The sequence below is a fragment of the Ooceraea biroi genome, chromosome 11 (assembly GCF_003672135.1).
Source record: "Ooceraea biroi isolate clonal line C1 chromosome 11, Obir_v5.4, whole genome shotgun sequence".
NCBI lineage: Eukaryota > Metazoa > Arthropoda > Insecta > Hymenoptera > Formicidae > Ooceraea > Ooceraea biroi.
The window spans coordinates 1,370,391-1,387,714 of NC_039516.1; the positions used below are offsets into that span (position 1 = coordinate 1,370,391).

General features: G+C 39.6%; 2 protein-coding genes across 11 annotated transcripts; one reads left to right on the forward strand and one right to left on the reverse strand.

The window, feature by feature from the left end:
* The first annotated feature begins 143 nt into the window (after positions 1-143).
* On the forward strand, positions 144-17,058 carry LOC105274518 (centrosomal protein of 135 kDa). 4 transcript variants are annotated; one of them, XM_011330735.3, is made up of 20 exons: positions 144-866; positions 1,088-1,388; positions 1,465-1,694; positions 1,864-2,056; positions 2,199-2,365; positions 2,438-2,633; positions 2,733-2,927; positions 3,113-3,246; positions 3,329-3,430; positions 3,516-3,767; positions 3,841-3,936; positions 4,023-4,252; positions 4,321-4,531; positions 4,624-4,739; positions 13,933-14,212; positions 14,304-14,501; positions 14,657-14,833; positions 14,939-15,141; positions 15,212-15,343; positions 16,196-17,058. In XM_011330735.3, the coding sequence occupies exons 1-20, from the start codon at positions 678-680 to the stop codon at positions 16,248-16,250; spliced, it is 3,657 nt and encodes a 1,218-aa protein (XP_011329037.2). In that variant the 5' UTR covers positions 144-677; the 3' UTR covers positions 16,251-17,058. The 4 variants fall into 4 exon arrangements, with proteins under 4 accessions (XP_011329037.2, XP_011329038.2, XP_026829508.1 ...); XM_026973707.1 differs by having other exon boundaries at positions 724-866; positions 1,146-1,388; XM_026973706.1 differs by having other exon boundaries at positions 747-866; positions 1,113-1,388.
* Positions 4,722-13,922, reverse strand: LOC105274516. Of its 7 annotated transcripts, XM_026973717.1 has the most exons (9): positions 12,652-13,922; positions 12,409-12,578; positions 11,889-11,954; positions 11,577-11,797; positions 9,802-11,327; positions 6,668-6,842; positions 6,335-6,528; positions 5,912-6,255; positions 4,722-5,813 (listed from the first exon to the last, which is right to left on the reverse strand). In XM_026973717.1, exons 5-9 carry the CDS (start codon positions 9,825-9,827, stop codon positions 5,098-5,100), a joined length of 1,455 nt encoding a protein of 484 aa, XP_026829518.1. In that variant the 5' UTR covers positions 9,828-11,327; positions 11,577-11,797; positions 11,889-11,954; positions 12,409-12,578; positions 12,652-13,922; the 3' UTR covers positions 4,722-5,097. The 7 variants fall into 7 exon arrangements, with proteins under 7 accessions (XP_026829518.1, XP_026829515.1, XP_026829517.1 ...); XM_026973714.1 differs by having other exon boundaries at positions 11,577-12,578; positions 12,652-12,764; positions 12,848-13,922; XM_026973716.1 differs by lacking the exon at positions 11,889-11,954.
* Positions 17,059-17,324: the final 266 nt, after the last annotated feature.

Here is a 17,324-nt window from a genome sequence, read left to right on the forward strand (position 1 = left end):
GGCGTTGAGCACGACTACACCGTCTATTGATAAACGGGAATCGCGCACGACGGCGTGTGTTTTGTTAAAAATTAATTTTGGTGCGTTCGGTAATTAGACCGCCACTCAAAAAACGAGGCACGCGAGAAATGTATTTACGAACAGACAAGGGACAAGTGAATTTTGAGGTTGGCATTTCGATGTCAGGATGGCGACTGTTGGTAACGCTTTTGAATCGTTTCAAACAGTCGTACGAGGGAACGATTTTCTCGCGACACGAATCAAATTTGTGTGAGATAAATGTTATTTGAATGTTTTTACTGAACTAACGCGTGTATAGATTTTTATAGCGAATTAATTAGCACCGAGAGAGAAAAATATATTTATTATGTATTTATGGCGCAATCGATTTAGAAAGTTTGACGATTGTTATTAGTAGAATAGAATAAATCATTGTTTGTCACGAAAAGTGTTTTCGCATATTTGTAATGTCATTCAACGATACGATTACCGTATACGTGTGTAACAGCAACTGACAGAATATTCGTGATAATTTTTTATATTTGCATTGCGACAATAATAGCCACAAGGTTATGTCGCGTTGCTCTCGCGAAAGTAACATTACGATCGAAAAAGATCCACGGTAAAACATCGTTTACCAATAGTAACCATTTTATTGAATTGTACATTCTACGAAGATGAGCGGGGAAGTGGAATACAATGTTGCTGCTAGATATCGAACAGTTAGAAAGCATTTGGACAACTTAGGCTACCAACAAGCGTTGCCGCTGGATGCTTTACCTCTGATAGAGCCTTTACTGGCCGATCTCATTCGGACTACTGACAGTCTCAAGTATTTCAAAGCCCTTGCTAAGGAGAACATTGAGGTGTGTATGTTTTGGGAGTGCTCAGTTTCTTTTGAATTTGCACTGAGTAACAGTTGAATATTTTAACGTAATTATCCAACTTCATGCGAAAGATTGAGGAAGTTTAAGCAATCGATGTCATCTTGTAGCACAGATGTGCAACAAGCACAGAACTTTCTTTGATATGTAAACATGAAATCAAGTCTGATTCTATATATGTAGCATTGGTATGTTGTACACAGGCGTGTAATCAGTTGCAATTAACAGTTGATCCTTACAAATGTGACAATGTGAGATTAGTGCAAGAGTGCAACCAGCTTCACTCAGACCTGATAGAGGCGAAGGAAATGCATCAGAAACAAATTAAGGATCTCAAGAAACAGATACACAGGTTAGAGTGTGAATGTAACGATCTGCAATTGGCATCCTCGCGTAATATACATAAGATAAAGGAACTGGAGGTGGAGTCAGCTGCCAAGTCTAAGAAAATATTGGAGCTTCAGGGCAAATGTCTAAAACCAACCATTGCTAACGTTGGACTTGGTAAATTTATTTTTCCTCACCTGCATATGTACCGTTCACTCAGATAATAACGTACATCCTGACAAAATCTTTACAGCTGCTAAAAAGCGCCCCTGTTTTCCACCACGAAGATCAGTTCTAGAAGCTGAACCAATGCCAAGAACAAAAGGCAGTGGTTTACTGCCGAAATTAAGTAACGTAGAGCCAAAGATAATGGATATCGTAAGCATGGCGGATCACAAGATGAACTGTTTAAGTAAGGAGGTAACAAAATTACGAGGGGAACTTTTATTGCAAACCGATACTGTAGAGACCCTTGAAAAGCAGGTACATTGAGTGTCAATATTTGTGCATGTTTCATGGTCGTTTCGCTGATGAGTGAGAATACTTGGGCATGCTAGACAATTATTAATACAAAATAAAACTGTCCGTAAAAATAAATGTGTCCAATGTTTGTTTCACGTGTGGGTGTATAGCACAAAATAATTTTTTACAGCTTGCCACAAAAGAGAAAGAAATAATTCGACTAAAAAAGATGTTGGAAGGTGGCCGTTCTTACGTTGCAGTCAACAAGGACTGCACTTGCAAGAAGATGGAAAAAAGAACCGGTGTTGTCCATGACATTATGGAAATCGGTGAAGCGCGAATTCTTCAGCAGGCGAAATTAGAGCTAGAACAGCAGCTAAAAGGTATTTCCAGAAGAATTCCCATAAAATGGATTTTGGCATAGCAAACGTAGGGATATGTAGTGCAGACTTTGAATTTAACTTATTTAATGATACGTGAACACAGTCAATATTTACATATTGAATTTTTCCTTTAATGATGCAGAAGCTCTAAATAAACAACACGATGCTATGTCTCAGGCAATGAAACTAGCAGCACGAAACGAAGAACTAGAGAAAGAATTGAGAGATATAGATCACGTTGCGTTAGCTGTGGAGGCTGATTGCAATTCTGCAGTCAAAGAAAATAATAGAAGAGTTTGTAGACTTCAGGTAATAATTTTCATTATCATTTTATGCGAGACAAGATTTCCTTGACTTACCATTTACATTTTGCCTGTTTAGGAAAAATTAGAGGACGTCATGACGCAAGTGCATGTCTTAGAACGCGAATTAACCGTGGAGCGTCGAGAGATGCAAGAATTAAGAGCAGATCTAGAAGGATGCAGGCTTGAGAAGCGTAATATCCAACGTACTCTGGATTCTACATTGGACGAGAAGAAACAGATGACCGACAAGATCAATCAACTAACAATTATTGGTACGTCGAAATATTTCAACTTTGGTGTCTTTTTTTTTTTATTAACAGCATCGATTAATTATGCGATGCGAAAAATAAGGATTTAAAATAATATTACAGAAAAAAGTTTAAATGACGAGATAGAAAGATTAACTAAAGAAAACGAATGCCAAAGACAAGACATTAATCAGTTGCAATGTACTAATAGAATATTAGAAGAACAGATACGTTTAAACAATATTGTTGATCAAACAAAAGAAAACGGAGAGAAGAATGATCAGACTAAGGGAGTGAAATCGTTGAAGAAAAAAATTGGTACCAGAAAGAAACCAAGTTTATACATATAACTAAATAGCATCAATAAAAAATATCACAGAAAAATATACCTTTATACAATTAAATAATTAAATTACTTAATCTGTATAATTATGAGCAATTTGTAACCGTGCGAAAATTTTATCAGAAAAAGACAACTTAAGAGTTGTTTTTTTTGTTTCTAGCATTGAAGAACAACGGAATCGAGAAATGCAGTATCGACAATCAGAAAGTGGCTAGAGACGGGGAGGCTACGAGAGACGCAAACAATTTTGATCTGCGAAAGCAAATTGACGAAGCTAATGTGAAAATCATGTCTGTAAGTAGAACCAATTTATCTAAGTACTGATCAGTGTTATTTTCTCAAGATACAACCAGCAGAAAATGTATTTACTCTGCAGTTGCAACAGTCAATCCAACGGCTGGAAGCAGAGCGAGATTATTATAGAAAAGAATACATCAATTGCCGAGATGAACAACACAGAGTATCCAATAAAGATAACGTAAGGATCAGATCTTCCTCAAGAAAATTGACGGATTCTACGTAAGGCGAAATTTACAATTTTATTATTTCCTAACAAATTGTAGACTTTGTGGACGCGCATTTGCGAATTGAAGACCGAATTAAGTGACAAGGAGCACGCTCTGAGCAAAGCGCAACGGCAGAGGGAAGAGCTATACCGCGAGAGGGAGGATCTGCAAGCGAGATTGAAAGCCTGCAAGAATCATCAGAGAAGGACGTGTATTCCTTGCAGATTGTGCAACTTGTGTCAACCGGTTCATATTTGTACCTGTGCGTCGACTTCGTCGATATCTGCCAGAGACGTCAGCGCGACGAAGGTAATTTTTAATTTATAATTGCATATAATTCTTAAGTCCTGCTTCGATTCCGCTACAATTCGAATTGATCCAGACCATACTCGAACGTCTGGAACGAGAACGAGATACGGCCGGGGCAGACGTCGAACGATTGCTGGAGGAACGTGACGCGTTACGGAAGAGACTTGAGGTAAAAACCTTGTATATTTGTACGTTAGATTAATTAAATGTCAGTTTCCTTGATGTGGCAATACGTAGTGTTACGAATACTTTTAGATGATGGTAGATGCGCACTCGTGCGAACAGCTTCGTCTTAAACAGATTTTAGTCGAGGCGGAAAGTCGGTTGAAAAATATAGAGAGAGAACGGCAGGATTTGTTAATTAGCCAAGGTACGAAGAGCGCGACGATAAACGGTCTCGAGGATCAGCTGAGCGATCTGCAAGAGGAGCTGCGCCGCACGAAGCAGGAATTGATGGCTCAACGGACACAGTACTTCCAATTACGGTAGTACATTTATTTTTGTCGTCACGCGAAATACAATCTCGTAAACCTACAAATTGTCTGCCGGACAGAACGCTGCAAGATCAGACGGATCAGGCGTTTGGAGACGTACAGAATCAACTGTCGCGTGCCGAATCGGAATTAAACAAGGCGCTGGACCGGAATGCGAGTATGGAGCAGCAGCAGGCGCAATTGAATGATCAAATTAAGGAGCTGAAGCAGGAAATTAATACTTTACGCTTAAATATGACGCTCTTGGATCAGGAGAAGGATCGATTACTAGTAAGTGAGATCTTCCAGCAAATATGTTGTTATTTTAAATAGTAATAATTTATGGAATTTTAATTTAAATGTTCATTTTATTATTCTTGCAGATGGGGTTGGACGAAAAAACGGAAAAAATTGCCACACTGGAACGAGATTTGGAGCACAAGGACCAGCAGATGGAGGGGTTGCAACAACAGATTCGAGATTTGCAACAGAAAAATGAGTAAGTACACATATATATATTTACAATGTTTAACAGTTAAACAAGGTGGCACGTGTCTCTCAGGAAACTGTACGCTTTGTAAGTTGCGGTATGAAAGATATTTACAATGCTTGAGATATACAGAACGCAATAAATAAAATGTTGCTTAACTAGGATAAAAAATAACCCGTAAAACGGTATACATATACACGATATCTCTTAGAATCATCGTGATCCTGCTGTTCGTCCAAGATGCTTTGAACACATCTTAAGAACTTTTTTCACTAGATAAAAATTTATTTCTGATGGGGAATCTGACAAGGGCACCATAATTACAAATGTGTCCATAGTACGTCTCACTGTGCAGAGAGTTGTCGGATTATTTAAACCCGATCGTTGACTTGACGTTGTCGTTGAGAAACTTCGCTAGGCTTACTGCCGGTGGTTGACAGCCGTTCGGCGAAATCAGATTGTTGCTCTCTAGTTCTTCTCTGGAGCTCTCCGCGACTCTCTTGTAACCTGGTCGACACTCGCATCTAGCTCTCGGTCGCGCCTCACCTTCTTGCCACAATCGGCTGCTTCTCGGCGTTCTCTGAGCGACCAACCACTCGCCTGCGGTGCACGGGCCCTGTGCGTACAGTTTGTAGCAGGTACCGTTAATCATCACCATACCCGGCGTGCTCTCACAGTCGTTGCTATCATCTTCCATGCACTTGCCAGCATCCCTCATGATATTTGTACATCCGCATACGCCGTTGTAGCTGATTCCGTCGAGCGATGGCCTCACGTTATAATCGTACAACACTATCTGCCCGTTCGGGCACGGTCCTCTCGTGCCAATCTTGTAGCAAGTCTTCTCCCGTGGGAAATAGAGTCTGCCGCGTTTGCACGGCACGGGAACACAGTTCGACGAGTCAATCAGCATGTAGCCGCTTTCGCACGGTCCCCTCGTATGCAATCGGTAGCAAAGTCCATTCTTGTACAATACGTGACCCGATTTGCAGACACATTTCGCTCGCACGACATCATTTTGTGAGGACCGGGCGTCCATCGTCACCATAAAATGGTGTCCTTGTGGACACGGACCGACGCCGCCTAACAATTATAGCAAATAAAAGTTTAGAAATATCGCTGAAATTTTTTACTTGCACATCTGAAATTCTAATGAATTAAACGAGACAAGAACAACTCACCTAACTGATAGCACATTCCGCTTGGTTCGTGATAGTGAGGTAATTGAGGATGGCAACCACACGTTCCACCAGGTAGGAACAGTTCCCCCGGTTCCGAGCACGGGCCCTTGGTATAGTGTTCGTGACAACCGCCACCATTTCCCAGCCAATGGTATCTGCTCAATTCGCCGCTCGTTGAACATGAACAAGTTGCCAGACCATCCTCGCCTACGACGAGGAGTTCGCCGCGCGGGCAAGGTCCCCTACTGAGCTTCGTATAGCATTTGCCGTCTCTAGGCCAATAAATTTCGCCTTGTTCGTCGCAAGGTTCTGGATCGCGGCAAACTCCCCATCGACGTTTCGAACTGAAAACATTTGTTATTGGTACAGATGGGCATTTCTCCCGGTCCCGGTTACGATCAAGCAGGCATCATTCTCGTTTACCCTGATTTGCTAGGCGCGTCAGGTACCGGCGCGAAGAATTGACCTCTGGAGCAGGACGCTCTCGTGAATATCGGATGGCACAGGGCATCCCTGGGTGATTGAGCGGTTCCCGGAGGACACCTGCATTCTGCTATCGTTCCACCGCCGCCAGCCGCAGGGCCCAGCTCCATAGTTTCGGGACACGGGGCGCCAATCTGTGATGAACGCAATCAATCATAATTGAATCAGACGTTGTCTCGAATTTTTTAAAACAGCCGCGGTATACCTCTAAGTTGGATTAATTTCATTTGCGGAACCGGTTCTTGGAAAAGGAGAAGAATAAATAGCACCTGCCTGAAATATTTTGTAACATTTCCCATCGGCCGGCCAGTACAGCAATTGCCAACCGCGTGGTTGTGCGGCACAAGGGTTGCTCGAAGGATCGGCCCATGGTGGCGGCATTATCGCAGTTCTCGCGTTAGCCGCTGAGAACAGGTAGATGATGCTTCCTAAGAGAATTTGCATCGCGCTGAAAGTTACAATGATTCTCAAAATAATATACTCCACAATTAAAAAAGTTGATAGCTATGGATTATAGAATGACAATAATCGTGTACCTTTCATGTTTAGCGCGCGTAGAAATAATTTCAACCGAAGTGCTCTGGAAGACACTTTGAGAGTTGCAACGTTCTAAACGAGACTATCGCGATAATGCGAAACGTCGATGCGTGTGTCGTGCGTGCTTGCGTGCATGCGTGCGCGCGAGTGGGACGAGCAGAAGCGTTCGCGACAGCGAGGGCAAAATGACCATACTTTCACTGTTTCACTATGGCAATGGCATTGTCCCTGGCGGCAGGTATTAGGATGACGGCATGTGTGCGGAATAAGAATAATGTGCTGCGTGATATAAATGCTCCGCGCGTCGCAGAAAGCAAGTAGTCTTTTCTCTTTTTTTTTTTCTCACGTAGTCCTTCCGACCGCAAGATGCGCAAGGGTGAGGACTTTGCATTTTCCAATCAAATCTCGAATATAACACGCTTAATCTATGGAAAATCAGTTTAATAGTATTCACGAGATTTTTGTGATATAAATTGCAGATGTTTGAATTGATTATTCTTGTGACATATCGCAAACGCTGCTAATTCGGATAAGGAATGTAACATCGTTTTGGCTTTTTTTTACAAATGTTAAGGAAGTGATTAAACGTGAGATCTTGTCGTCATTTCAGTACTGTTGCTAGACGAGCTTTCTTCCGCGACTTTCCATCGCGGCCATGAAATCGAGAGTTTTATTCTCCGCTACAGTGTTGTAGCAATTATCAGTATCTGGGATTTACTTCACAGTTATAATTACTTAACCGTTATAATTACTTAACGCGATCGTTCAGTCGACATATCCCGAAATAATCAATAACGCATCTTAAGTTGAGAATAAAGTAATACAGAATTTTATAAATTTCTGTGTAAAACGTAAGGAATCGTATTACGAGTGTAGCAATCGCGTTCTTATATATCTTGTATATCTAATATTTTTAAACACGGTAGATATCATACGGAAAAAGATGTTTCCTTTTCCTATGTAATTAACGCCGTGCGTCGTTGAATCGGTTTAACAGTCAAGCGTGAACGAAAGAGCGAGTTATCGTCCGCGTGTTGCGTTCATAGGATCCCCTTGATTGATGCTCACAGGTGTGAACATGGCGTGCGATCGTTACACAATCATCTAATTAGCGATCATCGAACTAAGGCGAGTTACATCAGAGCTTTCTCGTTTACAAGATTTCGATTGTAATACACGAGAAGACAAGGCAATAGACAAGACAGAACTTTGTCTCTAATTACATTGTGGTAACTGTGACATTGACATTTTCCTGTTATATTTAAAGTAAAAAAGTGCTGATTTTATGAGGAATCGCGGAAAAAAAATATCGATTAGATTTCGAGTACGTGGGAAGCGCGTACAAACGCCTCTACGAACAATTGCGCTATGCAAATGTATGTAGTAGCAAATTGTGGCAAGATTCGATGCGAAAGCAATGTTTGAACGCACGTGGCAGCCAGTACATTGTCCAGTACAATTCCTCCTTGGGCTAACATCAGTCTTTCGACTGAAAACCACCACTATCATCATAAATTCCTGTTGCTCAACGTGTCCTTATTGCTGCTTGCCTTGCGGCCGTGACATGTGGTACATGTATACTAATGACTTGTGCAACGTGGAGTGTATTGCATAATTTGTGCTCTTTACTTTTCTTTTCGTTACGGCTCTTAGTTGTTACCAAAATTTGGTCATTATGCATACACATACATTCATTATACATTCACATGTACATACATATGTACGTTCACACACAGCACACACACGTGGGTGTGTGTGCTCCGTAATATCATATAAAGACTTTTGTAGCAATGCAAATGAAAATGATATTTTAAATTATATGTATATTACGAATCACACATAATCTGAGTAAAATAATCTCATGATATTGTTGATGCTTGATGTTATAATTTAATTAACGTACACAAATATGAAATTATACAAAAAACCTGATTGTAGGAAATCATGTTATTTATGAGTTCTCAAAATATAATAATGTGATTGCGTCTGTAAAACTGATAATATTCTTTTAGGTCCACGACACTTTTACAACATGCTATTGCAATTATTTATTTGCCATGATTTTATACTTTCTTTGCCATATGCACTTTCTCCGTCTTCCGTGTCGTTAAATTGTAATAACCAGTTATTACTCGAGTCACTCGTCTTTCCCGCATACACGCGCATTACCTCAAGTTGCTCATGTTAGCAACTTGCTACAAAGAATTCTAGGATGTTTCGGGTTGCCTGGATTATAATTAAGATCACGCTTACATAATCACTCGTGCTTGTATCTCGAAAGCATGGCGATAGGATTTATGTTCCCGTAAAAAGAAAGTGTTTGCTAATACATCATAATCAACCTACGCCGCATCAAATTCACGCAATACAAAACACACAGAGACAGACAGCGATTACGTAACAGTGATCGTTTGTGTGATTTTTGATTCATTTGGTTTGATTAACTTGAACTGAATTCAATTTTGACATTGACGATCGGAGTCGTTCCTCATCAGTCATCTCTTATATTGTTAATTGTTAACGTTTATTTCAAATGCTGAAGTAACCGATATTGAAAACTTTTAATTCTTTTAATTGCCTTTCGTTATAAAGATAAAATTCCGGAATTCCAACATTCAAGGATATTTACGTTACCATATTACGATGCGACCATCGTGTCCTTTTGCGTAACTCTTTCAATATAGTGAAAGGATCGTCGATCGTCAAATGTTAATTTGTTCAACCTTTTACAAAAGTCACATTCATGCAATCATCGCTTAACATTTAATCTCGAGATATATTGCGCTGTATTATTATCATAATTACTAATTATCACAAACTCATAATACGTATTTACTTTTCATGAACTAATTTTGAAATCAGAAATGTACCTCATCAATGACATCGACACCTCCATGATGTTGATCAGTGATGATCGCCGGTACGCTCACTGTCACGTCACTGTCTCGCAAATTATCTTTTCTCTCGATCCACTACCTGGTTCTCCACATCCCATATCAGAGGCTCGCTTTAAGCTATGTCGTCGATGTTATCGCCGCGAGAAGCACGGCGAGACTGAGTCGCGTTGGTCCCGGCTTCGCGGCTCTATGCTGTTACCTAACTCGACCGAGTCGGAAACCGAATTCTGTCCAGCTTTGTGACTAATATCAATGCAATCCAGGGAAAACCATCTTGACACATCTCTCGCGAGGGCCTTTTCATTCTGTCCTTTTTTTTAACTATCCTATCTGTGTTTTATTTAATGTGCGTAACTGACCCGAACCGGACGTTACGTTGATTGCTCATGAGTAAGTTCCACGTTGTTGTCTGTGAAATTTTTTACGCACTTGTGTGAATCAGGTTTCGCAAAATATACTGTCCTTTAAAATATTTTATTTAATCAAAATTTAATTTTTATTATAACGGGTCATATTTGTTTGTTATTAGCTCAATAGTACTCTATGACACTATAACGCGTACGTTTCTAGAAAACGGAATAAGTATTTAGACGTGTATATTGTGTTTATGACAATAGCATACTATCATGCTTAATACTTTCTAATATAGTATCATATTTAGGTGAGTGCAGAAGTGTAAATTTGTTCTAGCAATGCCAGAACAGCCGTACATGTACGGAAATGTAGAATGTTACGTCTTGGACGCGGTTTACATCCGGTTCGACATCAATGGAATATTTTACTTCTGCGGAGGAGGAAAGGACATTCTGCGCGTAGGATTTCGAGCCTATCTAATGCGTAGATGCAATGAGATCATCCGTGATTTAATTTGATTCCATTTGATTCGAGCGGGAATTGATCGTTTCGTATCATCATTATTGCGTACCCTCTATCTTCACGAATCATTTAAATTAACAACTTTATCAGGTAAAAATCAACTAAAAATCAGCTGAATTTCAAGAAAATTGTTTTATGCTACAATTGTCTTCTCAAAGTTGTCCTCAAAATTGTTACGACACTTTCGTGCAACATCTTTGTCACATACACGCACACACGAACAAAACTTTCATCATCGTTCGATCTTCCGAAACGCCGTCGCCGGATTGGCGACGATCGTTACGGTTTTATGGCCAGTGTTGCGTGGGTTTCTTCACGAATTATTGCATAATTCGGAGGTCCGGGCACGCACGAGATATCTGATGTTCATCTAATTCCGATGCGAAGGGATCGTTGCTACATTCCTCATGATTTCACATAACTGATATTATTAGAAAAGCGATGTCTAGATAATATTTATCTATGTTTATTAAGATTCACGTTGAGTTGAGATCGCGTTGTCTATTTTCTCGAATAACTTTGTGTTCCTTATCGAGATCACAGCGGTTCCTGCTCTCACGCATCATCTCGTCGTCTCTTCACACGTGGGTTTAGTTTCGAGGAAATGTACACTGTACCTATACCTGTAACGGTAATGTTATACAAACGAGAGAGCTTTTGAAAAGGCACGCTCGTATCATAATGTCCTAAGCTAACTAGAAATAATAGAAACCACTCGTACATCTCGTGTCATCGAATCATCGCTGAAGTTTAAAAATTGAAAAAAAGGATAGAAATTATAATTTATAAAAAAAGAAGAAAAAAGTATAATTTATATTTCATCTTTTCTTTTTTCTTTAAGATGGATATAAAACATTTAGCGTAGAACTTACGTTACGGTTTCTTTAGATTCTCCATGCAGCGAGCTCGGTACCGCTTCCCATCAATTTTGACATGTAAAACGGTACGCCTTTGTGAGGTAATCGAGAAAGGGAAGAGTGAACGGTCCATTGGACCCTCCTTAGGGCGATGCACTCTCTGACTCACCTTCCCACCATAGTTTCGTTGCTTTTGGTAAAGGTTTACGCTCTCTAGACGAATAGAGAGATTTTATCTGAAATCAAACGGTCTTCGAACGGTCTGCATGTTATGCTGTTATTCGTCTAGAATGTCTAGATTATAGACGGATAGAAAATGCAAGTTACCACTCGATTACAGCTTTCACATTTCATGCATCGCGGTAAAAGCCACATCGTGCGGACCGTTAATATCTAAACGAGAATTTCAGTGATAAGCTGCTGTAATCGCGACAAATGGACTGTGATAGCCGGAATAGACTTTCGATTTTGTAACGTATAACATAGATTTGCTTTATAGAGCTTTGCGAAGGAATTGAAGTGAATATGAAACTACCAAGTCGATTATTCCGATGTCATATATCAGAACATCCTTGCATACATTAAGAGAACGTTTTGTAGAGTACTTGCGATGCTTTCTATGGTACTTTTCTCTTTCCTTTTATGTCAGCTTGTAAACTTTCCTTATAAATGCTGATGTCAAAGAAAGAAAAAGAGAGGGCAAGATAAACTTCAATGTAAAAAATCGAGAAGAAATAAATCGAAAAGTGAAATGATATTGTTTAGAATCGTAGTCATATTCACAATTTCGAAGACCTTTGCTCGTATTGATGAGTGTGTAACGTGCAGCTTCTTCACGTCTATTTACCTAGCGCAGAATTTCAGATTATCTTTCACTGGAGATCTTCCGCGTCGGAGAAAATACTTGTGGAAAAACTAGTAACTGTCTACCGGTATCACGTTTAAGGCTGGAGATTTCATCATCGGTATTGCTCACGAAACGTTGCTGCTTAAAGAGAAATTTATATCTTGTTGCACCTGAAAATAAAAATTATTTCTTCAGACAATATAAATGCATTTTTTCTGTAATATCCATGACATAATTTCCAACATTATTATTGCGAGGTGATGATGATCCTCCTCGAGGCGTGACGGGCGAATCATCCGACTTATGCATGCGATCAAATTGTGGGAACATTGATTAACACGAATCCATCATATTACCTGGAGACAATGTGATAAATTTCTCAGTTAGTTGGAAAGATGGGATAGAGAGAGCAGAAAGAACATCCTTGCAAAAATATTACTGTCGATTATTTTTCATTTTCACAGTTTTCGATATTCTTCACTAGATTCTCATGGAAAATTCACACGTAGTGATTGTTAAACATGCTCTCGTTGATTTCGAATGGCGGAATTAATTTTCACTTTCATACTCGGACCAGATCTTCCGTGGAAGGTAGCTACTATCGAGAAGGACAGTGAAGGAAAGACAAGAGAAAGTCCGTCCGGCGCCTGGATCTTTTCCGCGCGTGTCTGGATCGTTGCAAATCTCGCGATTACGCAAGTCATGCGGCGCGTAATCGACGCACGAATGATCGATGATCGATGATCCACGCGTCCATCTTCGATTTAGACGAAGTGAAGCTTTGACTTCGTTTCCGGCTGTTGCCTCGTTAACTTATCGAAAGTCGAGAACGTCTTTTGATAGCCGATGTCGCACCGACATTTTCCGCGATGAAAGCTATCAAAGAAAAATTCTTTTTCATGTCCAATACATCCAACGAATCATCATCTAACGGATATCTAAGACAGACTATATACCTCGATGATATTTGTATATTAATCGTTTCACGAATATGGCGCAACAGCGTGTCGTAAATAAACTAACAAACTATTAATTTTGCTTGGACGAATTGTTTCTTGGAGAATTGCACGCACTTAGAACTTTGAGCTGTACAAATGACAATGTCAAAACCCAATCACGCAAGTATTTCTCGTTTCATGAAAGAATTGCGCAACCTGAGAAACGCGATAGACGTCTAATTCGTTCATGCTGCCCTTGTCCTCTTTCGCGAAAGTATCTTGCGCCACGAGAAGTAAGCACATGATCCGCATAAATAATCATAAGTGGATTAAACATGCTGTGGATTGCATGCTATACAAATCCATAAAGAAACGTTGTATTGACAAGGACAAACATGAAACCAAACTAGAGATTCCTAGAATTATATGTAATCATTATTTAGATAATTTGAAGCTCACCACATTTTGAATAATAACAAAATCGATCTAATAACATTGACATTGTGCGTATATTGAGCCTTAATATCGAAATGTGTGCGTAATTTATTTTGATATATTCGTCATGGTGCAACGACATTAATTGCAGAATATGCGTCGATCAGAGCGCGGAGCAGGAACGTCAGATGAAAACACTGCAATTGGAGAGAGAGGCGATGCAGCGACAGTTCGAAACTGCGTCGGTGGACCGCGAAAACGCGATCCAGGAGAATCGCAAGTTGCAAGACGATTTGGCGGCAATGACCTGCGAAGTGCGGAATATGCAGCGAGAGCTGGAGACCTCGCACGCTGAGTGCTACGACCTGAAGAGACAGTTGCAGACTTACGTCAGCGAGGTCCGTCGTGCCGAAGAACTCCTGAATCGAAAGGTGGAAATGTTTGAAATACCCGAGCAAAGATACCTTCACTAATTGTCCTTGCATCGAATATTGCTCAACGATTACACTTCAAATCTTCTAGGAGAATGAGAGGACGGAAATGTTGAATCACTTCCGAAGTCTCAGTCTGGAAGCGACAGTCCTGGAGAACAATAATCACAGTTTGGAGTCCGAGGCAGCGGAAGCTAGAGGTGCGTTACAAAACGCGAAACATCAGGTACTCGATTTGGAACGTCAATTGGCGGACAGGGATTGTTTGGTAAAAGGCTACGAGACCCAGGTATGTCACAGTAGTCTTTTCTCATAATAAATGCATAGGAAACACAAAAAAATCATCATTTTATTTGTTATATTTATTACAATGATATTCAGGATTAATTAATTGAAATTTATAAGGAATCCGCACGGACAATGAATTTTTAACGATTCTTCCAGATAAGCAATCTAACGCAGAGTGTCGCTAATGTGGAGACGCAATTGCGACAGCAGATTGAGCAAAGACACCGAGCCGAAGCCGATCTAATGGCGGTTAGGGATTTATGCGTGAAGCTGGATCAACAGAAAGACAAACTTATGGAGCAACTTGGTGATAAAGACACTATGAAAGCGCATGTAAATTTATTTTTATTCCGTTTTATGCGATCCTTTATATATATATGCGCTACTTTTTATCTTTACTTGAATTCCTACTACTTTATTTTCTTGGCTCTCACACAGTACGAAGCGCAATTATCAAGGCTGAAGGCTGAGCAAACCATTGTTCAAGATCAGATGAGCAGAGATCGCGTAACTGTAGAACGATTGGAGACTCTTCTAGACCAGGCAAGACAGGAATCCATCAACGCGCAAGCTACCAATCAAGAGTTGCAAAACGAAATCTCCAGATTAAAGCAGAAAGTTTCTGAACTTCAAAATAAACTGTGAGTCTTACCATTGCTTGCATACTTTTATGTCATGTTTTTTATTAACATTGTCTCTTTATGATTATAGATTGTCGGAATCTGCAGAGCTCAGACAGTACCAGACTCAGACAGCGGAATACAGCAAACAGATCAGCGAGCTCCGTAGACAAGTCACCAATGAGAGGTTCGATCGTGCGAGAAAAGAAGAAGAGAGTCGCAGGTATCTTATGACAGTAATTAAAATTGCTTGCGTGGACAATTTTAGTTTTTTCTTTGGAAAATTTAAACCTTTTCTTGTTGACCTCTGGCGTTCATCGCGCGATTTTTGCCCATTGCGATCATCGTTATCAAATTCAGAAATGCCGAGGAGTCCACGATTCCTCGTGAACAAAAATCGCTCCAAGAGCAGGCCACCCCTCCTCGAGCGGACATTAGGTCCTCGAAACGAGATTCTAATGCCGAGAGTACCACTTGCACGTCCAGGTAGAACCTTGTGTGACAACGCTCGCGATTAAAAGTAGACTACGATTGATAATGTCAACTTACAAATTCACCAGGCAAGTAGAGTGGTTAAAGAAATCGTATACTGCAATTCCGAGACACAAGTGCGTACGCAATTCCGGTCAAGTGGGATCGACGAGTCATGACAATCGTACCATGTTGTTTTCACTCGAGTGTCGGTGTTCGTCGTCCTTCAGAAAAGGCATTCCGTCTGCCAAGTTTGTGCCTTGTCCCAGCATGCTCCCCGCGCAACGCAAGTCCGCCGACGATTCGGATTAAAACTCGAATTTTCCTTAGCGGGAAAGTATCTTGCGAACACTAGCTACAAACCAATCGATAGTATGGTTTCAAATGTTTTTGCAAAAGCTTTTAGCTTTTCCGAAAACTTATACAATGTCACACTTACGTACACATGTACGTGTGTTTCTAGAAAATATATAAATTATGTATCTCCGAAAAGCGATTTGCTCAAGCGTTATCGATGTGTTGACAAATAAGTCGATGTGTTAAAATATTGATAAATTACATACATACCTCATGATTGATGCCACGTTCTCTGCTTATTTTGCAGGTCGTTAAATTCAACTCCAGACAGCTTCAATGTAGATTTAAATGTAGTCATATAAAGCACTACATGCGATATCTCTCGATTCATAGATGCGGCAGAAAGAAAATAAGCGTAACGACAGATAGGACCGATATAAACACCGCAAGATGCACGAAATGGTTTAATGTATCAGGCGCCAACATAATGTTAAATATAATTTGTACATGCAAGAGTTGTCAATACAAATGATTTTAATGTATGCCATGTTAATACTGATCTCCATCCAGAATAGATTTGGAATACAAAGTTAACAAATTTAGCCACCAAGAAAGTAAAAGCGTTTCGAGCGATGATAATTCGGATAAAATAGAGGCGTTCAAAGTGAGTGGCGAATAGAATAAGAAAAATATTTGTACATAATAGATTAAGAGTAATGCATATACATATGAGATAATTAACCGTAAGGAGACAATGCACGGTATTGTAAAATCAATAATTCTTATGACACAAGTTTATGAATCAACTTCAATTCTCAAGTGACTTTAATTCTCAGGATGTTTCAAAGGAATGGCGAAATATGAGATATTTGATAGATGATACATTAAGATTGTTAGAGTGTATTTTATAGAAAGAAGGAAAGATTAAAAGATGAAAAAGTAGAAGAAAAGGATAGAAAAGGTAACGATACTACACAAAGTGGTCAGTATGATACGTATTTTACGAGGTTCGAATTTTTGTAATTGTTAATCGAAATTAAAGATAATAGGAAAAATTTGAAGCAATAATTAGCGGTATTAAACAAATCGAAAAAGCGCTTTTCATAGTACAGAAATGAAGTAATTTAACTGAGTATTTCATTTAAAGTACAATAAAAATATACATGTTAATCTTTTGTACGCTCGAGACTGATACTCCGATAAATTATTTTATACTTTCCAAGTTTCCATCTTTTCAAGATATTCATTATCCTAAAATATTATAAGATATCATGTTAATTAGTAGTAATTACGAAGAAAAGGAACAATCACGATCATTCCATATATTTTTCCCATATTTCTCCTTCGTATTTAGTAATTTATTATATCGTTCTCTTATTCCTTTACACAGATGTTTATTTGATGATCTCAATGATCGTACGAAACGGTGAACATGT